The 20,109-nt window shown below is 41.4% G+C and overlaps 1 protein-coding gene across 1 annotated transcript in view; it reads left to right on the top strand.

Annotated features, from left to right (window-relative positions):
- Nucleotides 1-20,109, top strand: part of FRMPD1 (FERM and PDZ domain containing 1) — a 102,744-nt gene that overhangs the window by 52,131 nt on the left and 30,504 nt on the right. The window contains exons 3-6 of the mRNA XM_053578315.1: nt 9,544-9,701; nt 10,568-10,670; nt 14,261-14,306; nt 19,373-19,507. Of these exons, the coding sequence (XP_053434290.1) occupies nt 9,544-9,701; nt 10,568-10,670; nt 14,261-14,306; nt 19,373-19,507 (442 nt within the window). The remainder of the gene's footprint in view (nt 1-9,543; nt 9,702-10,567; nt 10,671-14,260; nt 14,307-19,372; nt 19,508-20,109) is intronic.

The raw sequence follows: 20,109 nt of genomic DNA, 5'->3' as shown, positions 1-20,109 counted from the left end.
GTAGGTTCAAACCTCGGCCTGCTAAACAAAACAAAAAAATACTAATGAAAATACATGCACATGTCTGCAAACACTGACACAGAACATTTACATGCATACGTGTACACACACCCACGTGTGCACATCTGGTATCTCAGTGTCAGAAGCTTGCTAATGGTTTTACACATTTCCAAATTTACTTGGTTATTACAACTATCAATAGTCTATTTACTGACTATAGGCATGGCTTTATTTGACCTTTCTAATATTGCTAATTGTGTAGAAAGATGCTTTCAGTACCAATGTTTTTTTTTTTCTTTTTCGAAACAGACTCTTACTCCATCACCTTGAGTACAGTGAAATGGCATCAGTGTAACCTCACATTCCTGGGCTCAAGTGATCCTCCTGCTTCAGCCTCCCAAGTAGCTGGGACTATAGGCACCTGCCACCACACCTGGCTAATTTTTCTATTTTTGGTAGAGGTAGAGTCTCACTCTTGCTCAGGGTGGTCTCAAACTCCCAACTTCAAGATATCACCCTGCCTTATCCTCTTAGAAAGCTAGGATTACAAGCACGAGCCTCCACATCCAGCCTCAGGTACCAATTTTTTATTGCCTCTTGACCCAGGGATAAAAGTAGAAAGATTTAGGAAGAACAATCTGGAAGGCTCCCAAACTACATCTGCAGAGTTGCCATTATTTCCTGAATCCCCTTTTAAAAGTCGTAATAGAAGAATTTTTCTTCCTCTAAACTGAATGTGCCCTACGCTCACAGTGTCTGCACTGAATGGCTCCCTAGAAATTGTCATAACCGCAAGCATATTCTTATGATTGCAACTACATGCTAAATCTTTCTGGCAAAGACTGCTGCCCCTATTTTTGCTTTCTCTGAATAGATTTTAAATTACAAAATCCAGTTTAGACCAGATTTAGCTCTTAAAAATCACTCAAGCTGAACATAATAAAGTGTTTAAATACAGATTCAAAATAGTTTCTCCACATCCTGCTAGAACTTGAAGGCGAATTTTTGTTGTTACAGGATAGAGGTAACATATATTTTCCAACATATCAGAAAATAAAAAAAGCAGATAAAAAACAGAGAATATCTGAAGCATAATCAGTATTCATCTGGTATTTTTCCTTTTCAGTGTTGTTAATCAGTTCAGTATGAACTGATGACCCATAAAATACAGAATTAGTCTACCTGAGACTGTTTTCCTGTTAAATGTAACATGATTTTTTTTTTCTGGTTCTACCTTAGGGTAGAGCCAGTTATCTAATAGAAATTTCATTAGTGTAACTACAGGTCTTAAGTTCTTCTGGTATGAGACCACAGAAATGACCTCAGATTTATGGATTGAAGCCATTACAAAGGCAGCAGACAGATGTTTTTAGATTAGTGTTTAGTTTGATATTTATAAGATGCTTTAGAGGAGGAAATTTTGTTACAGAGATCATTTCCTTCAGCTTACTGTCAAATATTAAATGTTCTCTATGAGAGGCCACAGTTTGGTCATGTATTTAGGTAATCCCTTTTCAAACAAAAGCTAGAACATGGCCTTTGGGGAAAATGTCAAATCCAGACTTTGGCAAAGCCATTGACACTGTCCAGGGATTAGTCAACACAGTGGGGTGTTATTTGTTCACTATTGTTGAGGAAGGCACCCTTCCAAATGGAAAGTGTCAGATAGCTGTGCTTACCCTTTTGAAAAGCATTAAAATGGAGTCTGTTGAAACTCTGTAGTAAGGTTTGTTCTTTCTTTTGTTCTCCAAACAATTATTAAGCCTTATTCTATGACTGGTACTGAGTTCAGCTTGTGAGACGAGAAATACACAGTTCTTGCTGTACAAACCACAGTCTAGAGAGGACAAGAGACTTTGCACCAGTCTGTGGCTGTATTCACCAGGTAGAGAGATTTCTATTAAAAACCAGAAGACTGGCCTGGTGCAGTGACTCACACCTATAATCCTAACACTCTGGGAGGCCAAGGCGGGTGAGCTCAGGAGTTTGAGATCAGCCTGTGCAAGATCAGGACTCCATCTCTACTAAAAATAGAAAAATTATTTGGGTGTGGTCACAGGCCCTGTTGTCCCAGCTACTTGGGAGACTGAGGTAAGAGGATTGCTTGAACCTAGGAGTTTGAGGTTGCAGTGAGCTGTGATGCTACAGCACTCTACTCAGGGTGACAGACTGAGACTCTGTCTCAAAAAGAAAAAAAAAAAAACACAAAACCAAGAGACTGAGTAGGAGCTGGACACATAAAGTGCATGGTTGGATACATTGGAAAAACAGAGCATGTTGGAGGTAAGGGAGATACTCTAGGCAGAGAGAAGAGCTTGTCCAAAGGCTAGTGTGTTTGAGGAACTCAAAGGAGACTAGTGTGGCTTGGAACAGCTTGGTCTTACAGGCCGAAGTGATGGGCAGGGACTATATTAAGCCATATTCAGGATTTTGGATTAGGCCATTCAGTCGAGGAGACATATGAATAGGGTTGCATTCATAAAATTAGTCTGGCTGGCCGGGCGCGGTGGCTCACGCCTGTAATCCCAGCACATGGGAGGCTGAGGAGGGAGAATCGCTTGAGCTCAGGAGTTCGTGACTCGCCTGAGCAACAGTGAGACCCCGACTCGTGAAAAAAATGGAAAAACCCAGCCGGGCGCCTAGGCGAGCACCTGTAATCCCAGGGGCTTCCGGAGGCTGAGGCAGCGGGGTGCCCGCAGCCTGAGTCTGAGGTTGTGGTGAGCTACCACGCCCACTGCACTCTGCTCAGGGGCATAGGGTGGGACCCTGTCTCAAAAAAAAAAAAAAAAATTTAGTCTGTCTGCTAATGATGGAGAATCATTCAGAAGAGAAAAAAAGGAAGAGCGGTGGAGATCAGTTAGGTGCCTATTGCAGAAATCTGTCAGCAGGGACTGGTGATGGGGTTTTGAAAGTGAATGGTGGCTGTGGAGATGGAAAGAAATGGACATTTTAAGAGATCTTTTAGTATTCTGAGAGATATGAGATGAGGGATGAGAGTGGGAGAAAGTCAAGGATGACTCCAGGAGTCTGGCTGGAGCAATTATCATCATTTGTATGATAGCATTTACTGAGCTCTGGAACATGGAGAAGATGAGTCCTGATTAGGGCAGTAGTCATGGAGTTGAGCTGTATATCAAGTTAAGCAAACAAAGGAAAATGAAAAGCTTTGAACTCGGAAGTTTACGTTCAAATTGTTATTTGTTAGTGGTTATACATATTTTTTCACCTTTTGCTAATTGTCTTAGAGGTACAACTGTGTTAGCAATACCATGTTGTATATGTACAACAGTTTTTTCATTCATTCGCCCAGTTAGCAATGACACTTCCTATGAGCAAAGATCTTCACTTGACAATATGAGAAATACAGAGATAGATGAAACATGGTTTCTGCTTCTAGGGAATGTGCAGCCTATTAAGGGCAATAATATATGGATTCAGATAGCTCTAAATAAAGGTTGGAATCCCCTGGGCCAGAAGAGATGGACAGAGCTCTGAGAAGAGAAAACATAATTCTGGCTAGGAAATCAGAGAAGGAAGATGTGACATTTGAGATGGACCTTGACTTGGCCCTCACCCTTCCCTGCAGAGGCAGCTGTGCGAGCTGAGGCTCAGAGATAAAACTGGTATAACAGGTAAGATTAGTGTGGAGTGAAGGCCTGGAAAGCAGAGTGGGTGGGTGGATGCTGGCCAGGGACTTGCCATGAGGACAAGGCTGAGAAGTTTGGCTTCTGTTCTGTGGGTGGGAGGGAATTGTAAAAGGCAGAGTAATCTCAGCTCTCATGTAGGAAGAGGGCTCTAACTACACCTTACAGGATGCTCTGGACGGGCATTTTCTGAGCTATGTTTCCTTACATGTCTGAAGTTACAGGCCTATGATAATTTGTTGATGTGGAGTCTTTGGGGTAATTTTTTGCTGTGTGTGGCTTATCTATTCCCCCTTGGGTGGTTTTGAGTTTTTTTCACTGTTCTAAGTAAAACCGTAATGAATATTTTTCAGTATTCAAGAGCCAGCGTTTTTTGAGCTCATACTCTGTTGTAAGACTTTCCTAGGTGTAGGGGACATGGAGATGAATAGATGCCACCCTTGTCTTCTAGGAACTCATGGTCTAATGTAAATAATACCATATTTTTCTTTCCTTTGAGATCATGACTTTGAGGATTAGCGGTGAAAATAGTTAATAGAAGGTCAAAGAGAATAATCACATTTAAATTCTTATTATAATTTCCCCAATTATTTCCTAGAGAGATTGAATAGCCAGTTAATATTATCATCCTTAGATCTTTAGGCCAATACATGTTGGACCTTATTATTTTTATTCATATTTGGTACTTTAGTAGACCCACAACAGTACTCTGTAGCTCTTTCATTTGTGCTTCTTGAATTAATAAAGCTGTGCATTTTCTATATTATTTACCAGCTTGCTTTCCTCGTGTGAAAGTTGTGAATTCATTTGCTTTGAGCATGTAAGATCTGGGTGTTTGCTGTGTGTATTTATGTACATTCTTCATATATTTGTATTGTAAGCTTCCCCCCAGAATATTTAAAAAATTGGTTTTCTTGTTTTTAACTGTTTCCTTGATGTATAAGTTACGTACCAAATAATTCGCCCATTTAAAGTGTGCTATTCAGTGTTTTTTTAGTATATTCACAGAGATGTGCAACCATCACCACAGTAGATTTTTAGCACCCCCAAAAGAAACCCCATACCTAGTAGCAGTCACTCTCCATTTCCTCCAGAACCTCCCACCCCCAGCCCTAGGTTACTGCTTATCTATTTTCTTTTTATACAGATTAGTCTTGTTCTAGATATTTCACATAAATGAAATCATACACTAGGTGGTTGTTTCTGACTTCTTTTGAGATTCATTCATATTGTAGCACGTATCAATATTTCATCCCTTTTTGTTGCTGAATATCCTGTTGTGAAATACTGTATTTTGTTTATCCATGCCATTAGCTGATGGATATTTGGGTTGTTTCTACTTTTTTTTTTTGTAGAGACAGAGTCTCACTGTACCGCCCTCGGGTAGAGTGCCATGGCGTCACACGGCTCACAGCAACCTCTAACTCTTGGGCTTACGCGATTCTCTTGCCTCAGCCTCCCGAGTAGCTGGGACTACAGGCGTCCGCCACAACGCCCGGCTATTTTTTTGTTGCAGTTTGGCCGGGGCTGGGTTTGAACCCACCACCCTCGGCATATGGGGCCGGCGCCCTATTCACTGAGCCACAGGAGCCACCCAGGTTGTTTCTACTTTTGGACTGTTAAAGATAATGATGCTATAAATATTCGTGTGCAAATTTTTGTGTGAACTTACATTTTCATTTCTCTAAGGTATATACTCTGCAGTATGATTGCTGGATCAATTGTACTTCCATGTTTAGTCTTTTGAGAAACTGCCAGACATTTAAAGGATTTTCTAGAATTTCTTTTTTTTTTTTTAATTTATTTTTGGGAATTCATTGAGGGTACAAGAAACCAGGTTACACTGATTGCATTTGTTAGGTAAAGACCCTCTTAAAATCGTGTCTTGCCCCCAAAAGGTGTGTCACACACCAAGACTCCACCCCCTCCCTCCTTCCCTCTCTCTGCTCTTCCTTTCCCCACCCCACCCCCTCCTTTCTCTCTCTGCTCTCCCCTTCCCTCACCCCCACCGTGTCATTAATTGTCCTCATATCAAAATTGAGTACATAGGGTTCATGCTTCTCCATTCTTGTCATGCTTTACTAAGAATAATGTCTTCCACTTCCATCCAGGTTAATACAAAGGCTGTAAAGTCTCCACTTTTTTTAATGGCTGAATAGTATTCCATGGTATACATATACCATGGCTTGTTAATCCATTCCTGGGTTGGTGGGCATTTAGGCTGTTTCCACATTTTGGCGATTGTAAACTGAGCTGCAATAAACTGTCCAGTGCAAGTGTCCTTATGATAAAAGGATTTTTTTTCCTTCTGGGTAGATGCCCAGTAATGGGATTGCAGGATCAAATGGGAGGTCTAGCCTGAGTTCTTTGAGGTTTCTCCATACTTCCTTCCAAAAAGGTTGTATTAGTTTGCAATCGCACCAACAGTGTAAAAGTGTTCCCTTCTCTCCACATCCACGCCAACATCTGCAGTTTTGAGATTTTGTGATGTGCGCCATTCGCCATTCTCGCTGGGGTTAGATGGTATCTCAGGGTGGTTTTGATTTGCATTTCTCTAATAATTAGGGATGATGAGCATTTTTTCATGTTTGTTAGCCATTCATCTGTCTTCTTTAGAGAAGGTTCTATTCATGTCTCTTGCCCATTGATATATGGGATTGTTGGCTTTTTTCATGTGGATTAATTTGAGTTCTCTATAGATCCTAGTTATTAAGCTTTTGTCTGATTCAAAATATGCAAATATCCTTTCTCATTGTGTAGGTTGTCGATTTGCTTTGGTTGTTGTGTCCTTAGTTGTACAGAAGCTTTTCAGTTTAAGTCCCATTTGTTTATTTTTTTTGTTGTTGCAATTGCTACAGCAGTCTTCTTCATGAAGTCTTTTCCCAGGCTGATATCTTCCAGTGTTTCTCCTATGCTTTCTTTGAGGATTTTTATTGTTTCATCCTTAAATTTAAATCCTTTATCCATCTTGAATCAATTTTTGTGAGTGGAGAAAAGTGTGGGTCCAGTTTCAGTCTTTTACATGTGGATATCCAGTTCTCCCAGCACCATTTATTGAATAGGGAGTCTTTCCCCTGGTGTATGTTCTTGTTTGGTTTAATCGAAGATTAGGTGGTTGTAAGATGTTAGTTTCATTTCCTCATTTTCTATTCGATTCCAAATGTCTATATCTCTGTTTTTGTGCCAGTACCATGCTGTCTTGACCACTATGGCCTTGTAGTACAGCCTAAAATCTGGTCTTAGCTACATGGTTTTTTTTCTGTTTTCATACAAAACGCAGAATCTTTTTTTCCAAATCTTGAAAGTACGATGTTGGTGTCTTAATAGGGATGGCATTGAATCGGTAGATTGCTTTGGGAAATATAGACATTTTTTTCTTTTTTTTTTTTTTTTTTTTTTTGTGGCTTTTTTGGCCGGGGCTGGGTTTGAACCCGCCACCTCCGGCATATGGGACCGGCGCCCTACTCACTGAGCCACAGGCGCCGCCCGGGAAATATAGACATTTTAACAATGTTGATTCTTCCCAGCCATGAGCATGATATATGTTCTTCCATTTGTTAATATCCTCTGCTATTTCCTTTCTTAGGATTTCATAATTTTCTTCATAGAGGTCCTTCACCTCCTTTGTTAGGTATATTCCTAGGTATTTCCTTTTCTTTGAAGCTATGGTGAAGGGAGTTGTGTCCTTAATTTTCTAGAATTTCTAATCAGTTTTTTGCCTTTTTTTTTTTTTGAGACAGAGTCTCACTTTGTCACCCTTGGTGACATAGCTCACAGCAACCTCAAACTCTTGGGCTCAAGTGATTCTCTTGCCTCAGCCTCCCTAGTAGCTGGGACTACAGGAACCCACCACAATACCTGGCTTTTTTTTTTGTTTGTTTAGCAGGCCCAGGCCAAGTTTGAACCCACCAGCCCCAGAGCATGTGGCTGGCGCCCAGCCATCTAATCAGTTTCATTGGTGAAGACTACACCGTGCCATTTTAATTATCCCCCTGTCTAATAGGAGCACTTCCTTTTAAACTATGAATTTCATGAAGCCTAAGTATTTCTGATGAAAAACAGAGTCCAAATTGATATGAGGTACAAGTGTAAAAAATACATTAGACTTCAAAAACTTAGTATGGGCCAGGCATGGTGGCTCATGCCTGTAATCCCAGCAATCTGAGAGGCCGAGGCTGGTGTATTGCTTGAGCTCAGGAGTTTCAGACCAACCTGGACAACTTTTCTATTTTCTAAAAAATAGAAAAACTAGCCTGACATTGTGGTGCATGCCTTTAATCCCAGCTACTTGGGATGCTGAGGCAAGAGGATTGCCTAAACCCAAAAGTTTGGGGTTGCTATGAACTATGTGCTGCAGCACTGTAGCCTGAGCAACAGAGTAAAACTCTGTCTCAAAACAAAACAAAATTTTAAAAAGTAGTATTTTTCCATTTCTATGCTTATTATTCCTCTTGTCATTGTCCCTCCCTGATAACTGTTATAAACATTTGTCCTACTGCACTAAATAGGATGTCCTTATTCTGTTGCTTTTTGAAAAGAATGCAAAATGTTGAGTTTCAACTTTTAGTGTAAAGCATGTTATTTATCATGTTTAGAAAGGCCCTTTTTATAGCCTTACCTTTTTTTTTTTTAAATCAGGAATAGTTATGGGGGTTTTCTGTGTAAATTTTCGTAGGTGTGTTTCTTCCCTCTTGTTGTTAGGTCCCTCTGCTGACCCTTGTCAGTATTACCTGCATGCTTGCCTAGGAGAAATCCTCCCGGCTTCTAAGTTGTGGGGTAGGGTTTTCTCTTCAGACAGAGTCTAACTCTGCTCTAAGCAAGGGCCTGAGGGCCTCTTCAATGGATAATGTGCACAAGGCTTTGTACTTGGACTTATCACATGCATTTTGGCTCCATGAGACTAGTTTTTCAAATTTCCTGATCCTTGTTGAAATTCGAGATCATTATAAATGACAGGTAATTTTCAGATAAGTTTCTGCATTAGACCTGGTCGCTGACAGTATTTGGTAAATAGATGAGACTAAATGACAGATCTTAACTGCAGAGCCCCCAGGAAGCTGTTACTAGACCTTCTCATTTCTGTTGTTTACCATGACAATAAACACCTCATCCCATCCCTATTTGACCTTCCTCAGAAAGAATCACTGACTGTTGGAGGGGAAAAAAAAATCATTTGCTACAGACAAGTGGAAACCACTTGCAACTCTCTTTATGGTTTGGAGAAAGAGAAAATACAACTTTCAATTTACCGGCTTTTCGATATAGAGAGGGAGTCCTTGCTATGTGGGATTTATACCACAGTTACAAAGTTTAGAAAGTAAAATTCATCATAAAGAAAAAAAGGGAAAATATCATCAAAGAAACAATCTACCTTTAAAATGAGCTCATCAAACATCCAGACCCAATTCATTCCTGTTCCAGTTCATGTTTTTCCTCTCCAGCACCTCTGCTCAAACAGTGGAACACCTGCCTGTCCGTCCTTTCCTCCTCCCACCCACCCTTCCATCCATTCATTGATTCACTTTGCAGCAGTTACTGAGTATCTTCTGAGTGCCAGGATCTGGGCTGTGTAGGTTTACCCTAGATAGCTCTCAGGGACGGGTCCAATGGTACCTCTCCCAGGGAGCAGTTGCTTCCCTGCTTCCCTCTTCCCTGCCCTGCAAAGTTAAATGGCTCTCCTCCTTGTGCCAGTGCCCACAGCACCTCATGACTTCTCTTTTGGAGCATAGTGCCAAATTTTACTTGGTGTTTTAAGTAGTGTTGTGTCTCGTCCCTCTCAAGAGAAGAGTTGCTGTCTGCTCAGCTCCACAGCTTTCTCGGTAATCCTGGGACTGACTCAGTTTGTGGCCACCAACTGGAATCCTCCTTTCCTCTTTTTTACATATTCCTTCTCTTCCAGGACTAAAGTTGCTGCAGCTGACGGGCCCCCCAGGATCCCAGCCCAGACCCTCACCCCTGTGAGGCACACAGTGAAGATAGACAAAGATGCCCTCCTCCAGGACTATGGATTTCACATTTCCGACAGCCTTCCACTCACCGTGGTGGCCGTCACAGCAGGTGGGGACTGACTGGAAATGAGAAAGGAGTTGGACTTCTTAGGGGAAGATAGCCCTGGTTCTCCTCCCAGCTCTGTCTTATAACACAATGCAGGGAAGGCTACCCTAGGAAGTTAGACAAGGCAAGACTAATTCTGTCCTAATTCTGTCATGGACTTTTCACTTTCCTGTGATGCTGAGAGGGAGGGAGCCCCAAGTAAGTGTATTTGCTGCCCTGGACCCCAGACTCCCACTGTCCCGGCCAGAGCTTTGCCTACTACCCTTGGCTCCCTGACTAGCCTCAGGGACAGGGAGACTATTTGTAAAATGCAGCCCTCCCCTGTGAACCCTGCATGTTCCTAACTGAGAGAGTTGCTGGTCAGACAGTACTAGAGACATTGATCTGTTTCCACCTGAATCTCTGTGAAATATAGACTGTACCAGGGTAGAGAGGAGCAAGCTGGGAAAGTCTACTATTTGTTTGCATACTTGAGCTGTGTATTGATGTTAGATCTAGGATTAGTTAAAATATATTGATTTCAATTTAAACACATACACACACCAGAGATCTTTAGATGATTGTCATAGATTCACTGGTCAGCTTTGTTGATTCAGAAAGTCTTTGCTGGTTTTCTTTCTCAGAACAGCCTCCTAACATCCTTTGAAGTTGATGGGTGAGAGGTACCTTAGGTACCTTATCCATGGTTTATAAACAGAGAGGCTTAGTTATAAAATGAAGAGTTATAAAATGAAGATCCACATGAGCCCCAGCCTGGCTGAAGGTGGGGAAGTGAACCAGTACCTTGGGGACCAGATCAGGCCGCCATTTATCTGGGTCACTGTAACATATGGAGTCTGAGCACCAATTACTTATTTTCTGTCCAACAGGAGGCTCTGCTTATGGCAAACTTTTTCCCGGTGATCAGATCCTCCAGATGAACAACGAGCCTGTTGAAGACCTTTCCTGTGAACGAGCAGTTGATATTCTGAGGTAAATGGTCTTCCATCATCTAAAGGTTGCACAAATTATCATAGAGCAAAGAAGGGCAGCAGGAGTGGCCTAACTGATCCTGTGATTCCAGTAAGCCCTTGTATTCTTTAAAGTAGCAATAACAGTCTCATTTTAAAGTTCAACCCTATGTGATGTCTTCTTAATAGACACTTCTCTATTAAGTGGTGGCTATTACAATATGCTCTTTTTCACCTGCCTACAGAAGAGCTCAGGGGGCACAGAGTGCTATATTTGTTAACCCCTGCTACACCCAAAGACAACATCCTAGGTGCTTTGGGAAATGTAATTTTTTTGAGAGAGAGAAAAAGTCTCAAGCTGTTGTTCTGGGTAGGTGCCATGGTGTCACAGTCAAAGCAACCTCAAACTCTTGGGCTTAAGCGATTCTCTTGCTTCAGCCTCCCAAGTAGCTGGGACTACCAGCACCCACCACAACGCCCGGCTGTTTTTTGGTTGCAGCCGTCATTGTATGGCAGGCCTGGGCTGGATTTGAACTCACCAGCTCAGAGCTAGTGCCTTAGGCGCTTGAGCCACAGGTGCCGAGCCAGAAATGCTTTACTTTCTACCTAAATCATAATCTCCTAAGATCAGGGTTCAGGGGGTGCTCAGTAGAACAAGTGAATGTGGTGTGGTTGGCACTGAGAATTTGTGACCCTGGTTTTAAGATGGAGGGATGTCAGGAGTGAAGAGGACTAACAGACATTTTACAGGCACACACAGGCTTTGGCTTTTAAAGTTTCACTCAACATTGTTTTAAGGACTAATATAAAGAGATGAGAAGTAGAATTAGGTGAAAGCTTACTTGAAGATACATGTGTACTGCAGTTTGTGACCTCTTGTGAGCGGCCGGCTGGCTTTGGGGGTACTCGTTTCTGTGGTCATATCATATGCAGTGCACATTGGGTAACAGGTAGCAACTGCAAGGTCAGAGCATGAGAAAACGAAGATGCAGGATGCTGTCTTTGTGCTTAGGAAGAGACTGCCTACTCACACACACTCACTGCTTATACACACACACACGCACACACACGTTCTCTCTCTCTCTTACACTCTAAGATTTGCAGAGAATCCACTCTGGGAGGCCAAGGCAGGTGGATTGCCTGAGCTCACAGGTTTGAGACTTGACTGAACAAGAGCGAGACCCCATCTCTAAAAATAGCCAGGCGTAATGGCAGGCGTCTGTAGTCCCAGCTACTCGGTAGGCTTGGGTTCAAGGATCACATGAGTTTGAGGTTGCTGTGAGCTGTGATGCCACTGTACTCTACCAAGGGCAACAAAGTGAGACTCTGTCTCAAAAAAAAAAAGATTTCCAGAGAATCTATCAAGATGTAGAAAATAGAATTCCTTCAATTCAGTCCAATATTGCTTCAGGAATGCCAGAGAATAAGTTAAACAAGAAAGGCAGCCAGGAAAGGCTTTGATGATTACATTTAAAAATAAAAGAGTACAGTTATGAAAACCAAAAAGCTTGCTTTCCCAATTATTGGGCTATTTTCTCAAGAACAATAGCTTTCAGCAATTTAGATTTTCGGTGCTACTAATATTTCTGCAGGGCTAGATCAAAACTCTGACTAATAGTGGCCGGGTGCAGAGGCTCATGCCTATATAATCCTAGCACTCTGGGAGGCCGAGGCAGGTGGATTTCCTGAGTTCACAGGTTGGAGACCAGCCTGAGCCAGAGCAAGACCTCATTTCTAAAAATAGCCAGGTGATGTGGTGGGCACCTGTAGTCCCAGCTACTTGGGAGGCTAAGGCAAGAAAATCGCTTGAGCCCGAGAGTTTGAGGTTTCTGTGAGCTATGATGCCTGTGAGTTACTGTGAGTTACTCTACCAAGGGTAACAAAGTGAGACTCTGTCTCAAAAAAAAAAAAAAACTCTGACTAATAAAGAAACATTTATAATTTAGGCAGTAGACCAGATTTGGGGCATTCATGTAATATTTAACCCCTGTCTGTTCACTGAGCACCTCCTCTGGGCAAGGAACTATGTGGGACAAATGAACTCCACTCCCAGACTCTTACAGATATCTGGTGGTGCAGATACAATTCTTGCATGTCCCTCTGAGCTTGAGGGCAAACACGCATCAAGAGAAGCAGAGGAAATGGGCTGTGAATGCTGGAGATTCCCTCCAGCTTGGGAAGATGTTGCAATTTGATAAAACAGAGAAGGGCCAGAAATGGTTCAGCTGTATATTTAATCCCGAGGTGAAGGGTGACCCAGAATCAAAATATGTATATTTCTTTGTCTGCCTTTGCTATCTTGTCAGAGCTGTTTTACATGCTGCCACCCAATGTTATCTTTTATTTGTGTCAGGAGAAAGGATTTGACAAGTTCAGTATACAATGGAAGGAGCAACAGGGTAGGGAAGGGGAACAGGCAGTGCTGAGCGGTTCAGTTTTTCTAGAGAAGTTCTGGGACATGAAGCCCAGATGATAGAGGGGCTTGAATGCCAATGCAGCCAGTTCCAGTGTTATTGTCTTCCTAGAAGGAAGAGAAAATAAAGGCTTCTGAGCAGGGGCGTGTGTCTTGAGGTGGGCTATGCCTCTGTGCCCTGTGCTGTATTTTGCATGTATGAATCCCAGGACTGCTTATGTTTTTTAGCCAAGTTCCCAATGTCTAAAAACAGCATGTATTATTCATTGTCACTTGTAAATGGAAAAACACAAAGCAAAAATGACACAAGAAAACCTCTCCAATTCCTCCAAATAATCTGTGAGTCCAAAATGTCCTTTTGAGAGGACTTGTACCGTGGTTTATTGGGGCTTATCTCAGAAAAGACCTGTTCTCATATAAAATGGAAATGAGGCAGTCCCAAGATACTGAGACTCTCGGGTTGCATTTATCCATTTGAGGAAATAACAAACCCGCAGCAACTGGCCTAAATGTTCACATTGCAAGAAGTCATATGAAATTGTTTTGAAACTGCTTCTCTATGTAGCAGTGGCAAAGAGAAAGGAAAATATGAATTGATTTCTCTGTCCTGCCCACTAATACAAAGTGGTGGTTTGGCAGTTATCTAGTTGATTCAATCATGTTTGAAATCTAAGAGATAATGCAAGACAAAAATGTCGACTATCTTGACTATACGATTAGGTTCATTACACTGACTTTGTGTGCCCAAACACCATCGACTCTCTGGCTTGTATCTGATAAATGTTAGCCACAGATATTCATTCTATTCAGTGAAATGTTTAAAATAGCAACCCAAGTTATCTGTGTTATTGCCATGTTTGACTTTAAAAATTTTTTTGAAGATACGTCTAGATAGTATCAACTAGATGAGCTCTCCATTATGTGAGACTCAATGAAAGCTAATTGTCTGAATTAATTTAATGGACATTGATGTAGAGGAAGATATCTAAGAATTCCTTCCAGGTAGAAGGAGCATCTGGGCCAGCTCACATTCCTTTGCCATTGTGGTTTCCCCAACATCCTTCTTAGTTTTGTTGAGCCAAAGAAGCTGGGTAAAGGAGGCTGCTTTATAATAAGTCTTGCCAGTCTTTTTCTCACACATACACACATCACACAGAATGACTAAATGTTTTTGTCTTCCGTCTTCTTTTCTTTTTCAGGGAAGCTGAAGATTCTCTCTCAATCACAGTTGTTCGCTGCACATCGGTAAATCTCTATGTCCTGTGTGTTGGTTTCACCATCCTTCACCCCACACTACCCTGTACCCCCAGAGAATATCCCTCATAGAGTAAGCAGAAAAGGCAAAAGGGAGAGTCTGCCAGCTGCCAGGAAGGGGACTGTCTGAAGACCCACGTGCAGGTACTATGGAGGAAATAGATGGGATGCAGGCCTCAGGGATTCGGGGTCCAGCCAACGGGACAGACCTGTGACTTTGTAGAATAGGACAATGAGAAGGGCACAAATTTGGTGTTTCAGAACAGGTTTGAGTGGCATAACTTGGAGCAAATCATGCGGTTTCAGTTTTCACTTTTGTAAGTGGTGATGACAATAACTGCTTTGTCTGTCTAGTGGATTGTTATGAGGACCAAATGAGGTGCCGGATGTGAAGTGTGTTATCAGATCTGAGGCTCATCGCAAGGCAAGGTGTGCTATAAATCACGCACCTGGAACAAATGGCGACTCTGAACCACCACAAGCCAAGGAGCCCTTTATGTATTACTTGGAGAAAAATGCATAATCAAATATAAGAGGAAAGACGACCAAGGAGGAAAAATTGACAGAGATTCTCATTGTGAGAGACTTCTATAGACAAATAATATCCCCCCTGAAATAGGGGCATAGATAATTTTAATAATACATTTTATTATCTAATCTAATTGACCACATATCAGGCTACCAAGAAAACACAATAAATTCCCCAAATGAAAAACCATAGAGGTCCTTCCTGAATATAATAAGGTAGAAAGTAATAACTATCAAAAATTTAATTAAAACCATCTAGCCATTTGGAAATGAAAATGTAATTTCCTAAGTAAAGATAGAGTCAAATAGAAAATCAAAACTATGATCACAGACTGCTTAGAAAGTTATTGAAAATTAGAACTGTACTTAGCATTCACTGTGTGGTTGAAGCTACACTTAGAGTGAAAGTCATAGTCTTAAGAGTTTTTCTTATTTAATGAGGAAACAAGGTAAGTAAATATTCAGTGTAAGAAGTTGGAAGAAAAGATTAGCAAAAGAAACATAAAGGAGAATAAAGAAAATAATAAATATTAAAATCTAAATGATGCCCTGAAAAACAGAAAGATTGTAAAGTTGGTTAATCTAAGAGCTATTTAAGGAAAAAAAATTGTAACATAGGGAAACTTTAAGGAAAAGAAGCATGTGAACCCTTGGGGAAAGATACTAGATTACTGCTGAAGGATGTGGAAAAAATTGGGGGTTATAGAAGGAGATACATATAGTGTTCCTTGGTGGGAACTAAGTATTATTAATACATCAATTATTCTCAGATTTAATATACACAAAACATTTAATGCAAATGCAAGCAAACTCTTATGGGACTTTCACTTGGATTTCAACAAAGTATATCAAAGTGAGACTTATTAAGAAAATCTTTTTTAAAAAGGGTAATGAAGATAGCCTTTATGTACAGATTTCAAAACTAGTAAAGCTACAATAATCAAAGCAATATAGTATTGGTAAAATATCAAATACATGGCTCGGCACCCATAGCTCAGTGGTTAGGGTGCCAGCCATATGCACTGGGGCTGGTGGGCTCGAACCCAGCCTGAGTCTGCTAAACAAACAAACCAAAATAGCCAGCCTTTGTGGCAGGTGCCTGTAGTCTCAAGTATGGGTGGATGTCTATCTGATCGTTAGTTGTGGAAGATTCCTAGGCATATAGATTAGAAAGAAGCACAGTTTGACAAATGACTATTTGATTACGTGAAAATATAAAATGTCTGTGGTTCAAACACTTTACAACACCAAAAAGCAAAGAAATGAATGGTTTCCTCTCCGTATTTGGCAAGTGTTATCTTTTGTTTTTATTTCTTGGAACTAGAGTAGGAAAAAGCCACCTGATTAGCACTAAGATGTTTGCTGTAAATATGACAGCCGTGTTTTCAGCACAAATATGTGGAGGTTCTTCTATACTAAACAGAATTTTTTTTTTTTTTTTTGTAGAGACAGAGTCTCACTTTATGGCCCTCGGGTAGAGTGCCGTGGCCTCACACAGCTCACAGCAACCTCCAACTCCTGGGCTTACGCGATTCTCCTGCCTCAGCCTCCCGAGTAGCTGGGACTACAGGCGCCCGCCACAACGCCCGGCTATTTTTTGGTTGCAGTTTGGCCGGGGCCGGGTTTGAACCCGCCACCCTCGGTATATGGGGCCGGCGCATTACTGACTGAGCCACAGGCGCCACCCAACAGAATTTTTTTATAAAATAATGTGATAACAATTTAAATACAGAGAAAGCTAATCAGTATAAATGGTCTGCGGGTGTTAAAACATTCTTTCATTAAGTTTATTATTGTCTTAACAGAGAATGTCTTAATCTTAATTAGGTGGGTTTTTTTCCTACTCTGTTTCTAAGAAATGAGTGAAAAAACATATGTGTTAAGTAACAAAAGAGGGAAACAACACATAGGTGCATCCTTTAAGGATAAATGGTATGGGGGGATGAAAATTGGTATATGGCCAATAGAAATCCTAAGATTTCTAGGAAGCGGGAAATGTGAACACTATGCTCTGGAGGTCCTTCAGGAAGAGTTGTTGTGAGCCCAGTTTATGGACAACATTGCCTCTGAGAAATGCCCTACGTGTTGACTGACCCACTCGTGGGCCTCTCACCAGAAGCATCCTGAAGCGTTTTTACAGACATGGCAAAATAACCATATACGTCCTGCTTCAGCAGGGAGGCTTGTGGTTATCGTGGCAGGTTCTTAGAATCCTCAGATGACTTCAAATTGGTTAGAAATTATAAAGTCCAAAGTTGGAGTATTAACTACTGCTTCTCTAGGTCATAGAATTTTATGGAAAAAAGGGCTGGGAGCAGTGGCTCACGTCTGTAATCCTAGCATTCTGGGAGGCCGAGGTGGGTGGATTTCCTGAGCTCAGGAGTTTAGGACCAGCCTGAGCAAGAGGGAGACCTCGTCTCTAAAAGTAGCTGGGTGTTGTGGTGGGCACCTGTAGTCTAAGCTACTTGGAAGGCTGACGCAAGAGAATTGCTTGAGCCCGAGAGTTTGAGGTTGCTGTGAGCTGTGACATCACAGCACTCCACCAACAGTGACAAAGTGAGACTCTGTCTCAAAAAGTAAATAAATAAAAATAAAAATTGTATGGAAAAAATTATTTTAATTTTGTATATCTGTATAGTTTATATTGTCTGGGATATATCAATTATTTGTAATAATATTAATGCTAATATTTAATATCATTTAATTTTCACCAAAAGGAAATCCTACAAAGAAGATGCAGTCACTACCCCCCTTTTGCATATGAGAACAGTGTGGCCTCACATATCTGTGGTCTGACATGCAGAAATCAGTGAGGCTGGGTTGTATTCCAGATAGTTAGATGCCAGAACTGCCCTTCCTCAGCATTATGCTGTCCTATCTCCTCGATACCTGCTGTCTCCATGAATGGCATGTGTAACCCAGGGCGGAGGGTATTGCAAAAATATATTTTATATGTTTCCAATTTGTCTCTTTCACTGCCCTTTTAAGCATGAACTCTTCCTCAGCAAAAATATTCACAAAGAGATTTTATCAAGTCTGATGCTCTCTGATGAATTACCTTAGAAATCAGGGAGCATTCAGAAGTTCTAGAATAATCGGTAGCTCATATCTTTTGAATTGTCTCTAGATAGCTCATGTGGACTTAAGGTAGATTACAATATGTTCTAGGTGCCAAGGTACATATGCAGCAGAGCTGTTGTTCAGTTATAAAAACATAGAGTGCACAGTGGGGCCTGTAGGTTGGGCATTTTCATGACAACACATTTGTCTCAAAACTGCCTATTTCCTGGTTGGGTGATTGCAAATGTAAAAATGGTTCTTCTACCATGTGACTCCCACCAACTAGTCATAGTTCAGAACAAGTCTGCCTTGTGTGAAATAGCTCTTCGAAGATTTGATAGTGTAGCGTTCCCTCGCCAGGCTAACCAAATGTTCCATCAGCTGTTCCTCATAGATGTGCTTGTCTGCTTTCTCACCTCTTAGATAGTTCTCTGGACACATTCCAGTTTTATGGTGACCCTCCCAAGTGGTGGCACCTAGAAAGGAACACATTTCTAACAAGGGCCAGCAGAATAGAAGGTGCACTATTGACTTGCACCAAGAATGCTAGTGAAGCCCAAGATTGGGTTAATGCTTTAGCAGGCCCAGTCACACTATTGGCTTTGGTGAAACTTGTGGCCAACTGAATGCTTAGCTGGTTTTCAAATGAATAACTTCTGAGCCAGGTCTCTCTAATCCCCAGCTTGTTGCAAGTGATTTTTTTGGATCCTCAGTACCACACTTCACATTAATCCCTATCAAATCATGTTGCTTTGGCCCAGTGTTCTGGCATGCTGAGTTTTATAGTCAGGGAGTTGTGGGGCTGAAAGGCTTATTTGTACAGTTGTCAGCTAGAGTCATTCTCCTTTCCTACCAAGGAACCTCCTCTTCCCAAGTCTCCCTCACTTCCTTCTGTTCCAGGCCAGTTGATTTTCTTTGGCATGATCCAGCTCTGCACCTAACTTCTGCAAGATTACTCTTCCTAGGGTGAGAGACAATAATGGTTTCCTCCTGCAGATTCCTTTTCTCTCTGCATCTCTCCTCTGTTTTGTCCCTGATTTCTCATACCCTTGAGTCTTGAGAGTGGTGATGGTTGTACCTTCTGCTTTGACCACTCGCTTTACCTTCTTCCCTTCAGCTCTTGACAGCCCTGTCTTTCTACTTCCTCTTATGTTTGTTTTCTAGCTCTTGACCTACTGTTGTCTCTAGTCCTTAAGTTTCCCATGCACTTTTCTTTGAGAATCCCAATTCCTCAACTTCCCACCACCACCACCCCCTCCCTCCAGTTGCGGCTGTCTCGTATCTGATAATATCTTTTAGTTCTGTGTCATACGCAGGTTTGGTTAGTTCCCTTTCTCTGACTTCAACCAAGGCATTGCTAAACACCATTGAGGAGCCTGAGTTGCTTAGTTAGAAATCAGGAGTATTTTGAGTATAAGTCAACTAATTTTGAATCTACCTAATGGCTCTGCATCTGGCCTTTTCCACAGGGGGATTATAGGAGACCTTATCAAATGTTTTGCAAGAATGAAGGAATACTACTAAATCCACAGATCCCTGGTCTACCAAACTGGAATCCTATCTTCAAAAGAAAAATGAACTTGGTTGGCTCTGACTTATTCTTGGTAACTCCATATTGGTTGTTAGTGATCACTATCTAAAAGCTCTCTTACCAGCTCTTATCTTGGATTTTGCCAAGAATTAATGCCAAGCTTACCAATCTGTGTTTTCCTGAATTCTCCATATTTATTTTCTGGGAAACTTAAATTTCCTAATACTTCTTCCACTCTGTTCTATGGGTAATGCCAATTAATACATATAATAGGTCCGTAGTTCCTTGGTTCACCTGGTATATGGGTCTTGAACTCATTCAAAGCAATCTGATAATCTCATCACTAATTGTGGGCTTTAACTTTCTCTTTCCTTTATTTCTTCTTTCCCTTGTGATTGAAAGACCAGTAATTTCTATAGGTGTACTTCTTCTCTGGGAACATTTTATTTCCCCCCTCATTTTTTTTTTTTTTTTGAGACAGAGTCTCACTCAGTTGCCCTCAGTAGAGTGCTTTTTTTGGGCTCAAACTTTTGGGCTCAAGCAATTCTTTTGTCTCAGTCTCCCAAGTAGCTGGGACTATAGGTGCCCACCACAATGCCCAGCTATTTTTAGAGACAGTGTCTTGTTCTTGCTCAGGCTGGTCTTGAATCTGTGAGCTCAGGCAATCCTCCTGCC

Source organism: Nycticebus coucang, chromosome 2 (genome assembly GCF_027406575.1).
Source record: "Nycticebus coucang isolate mNycCou1 chromosome 2, mNycCou1.pri, whole genome shotgun sequence".
Lineage (NCBI taxonomy): Eukaryota > Metazoa > Chordata > Mammalia > Primates > Lorisidae > Nycticebus > Nycticebus coucang.
This window is presented reverse-complemented; position numbering and strand designations above follow the sequence as displayed.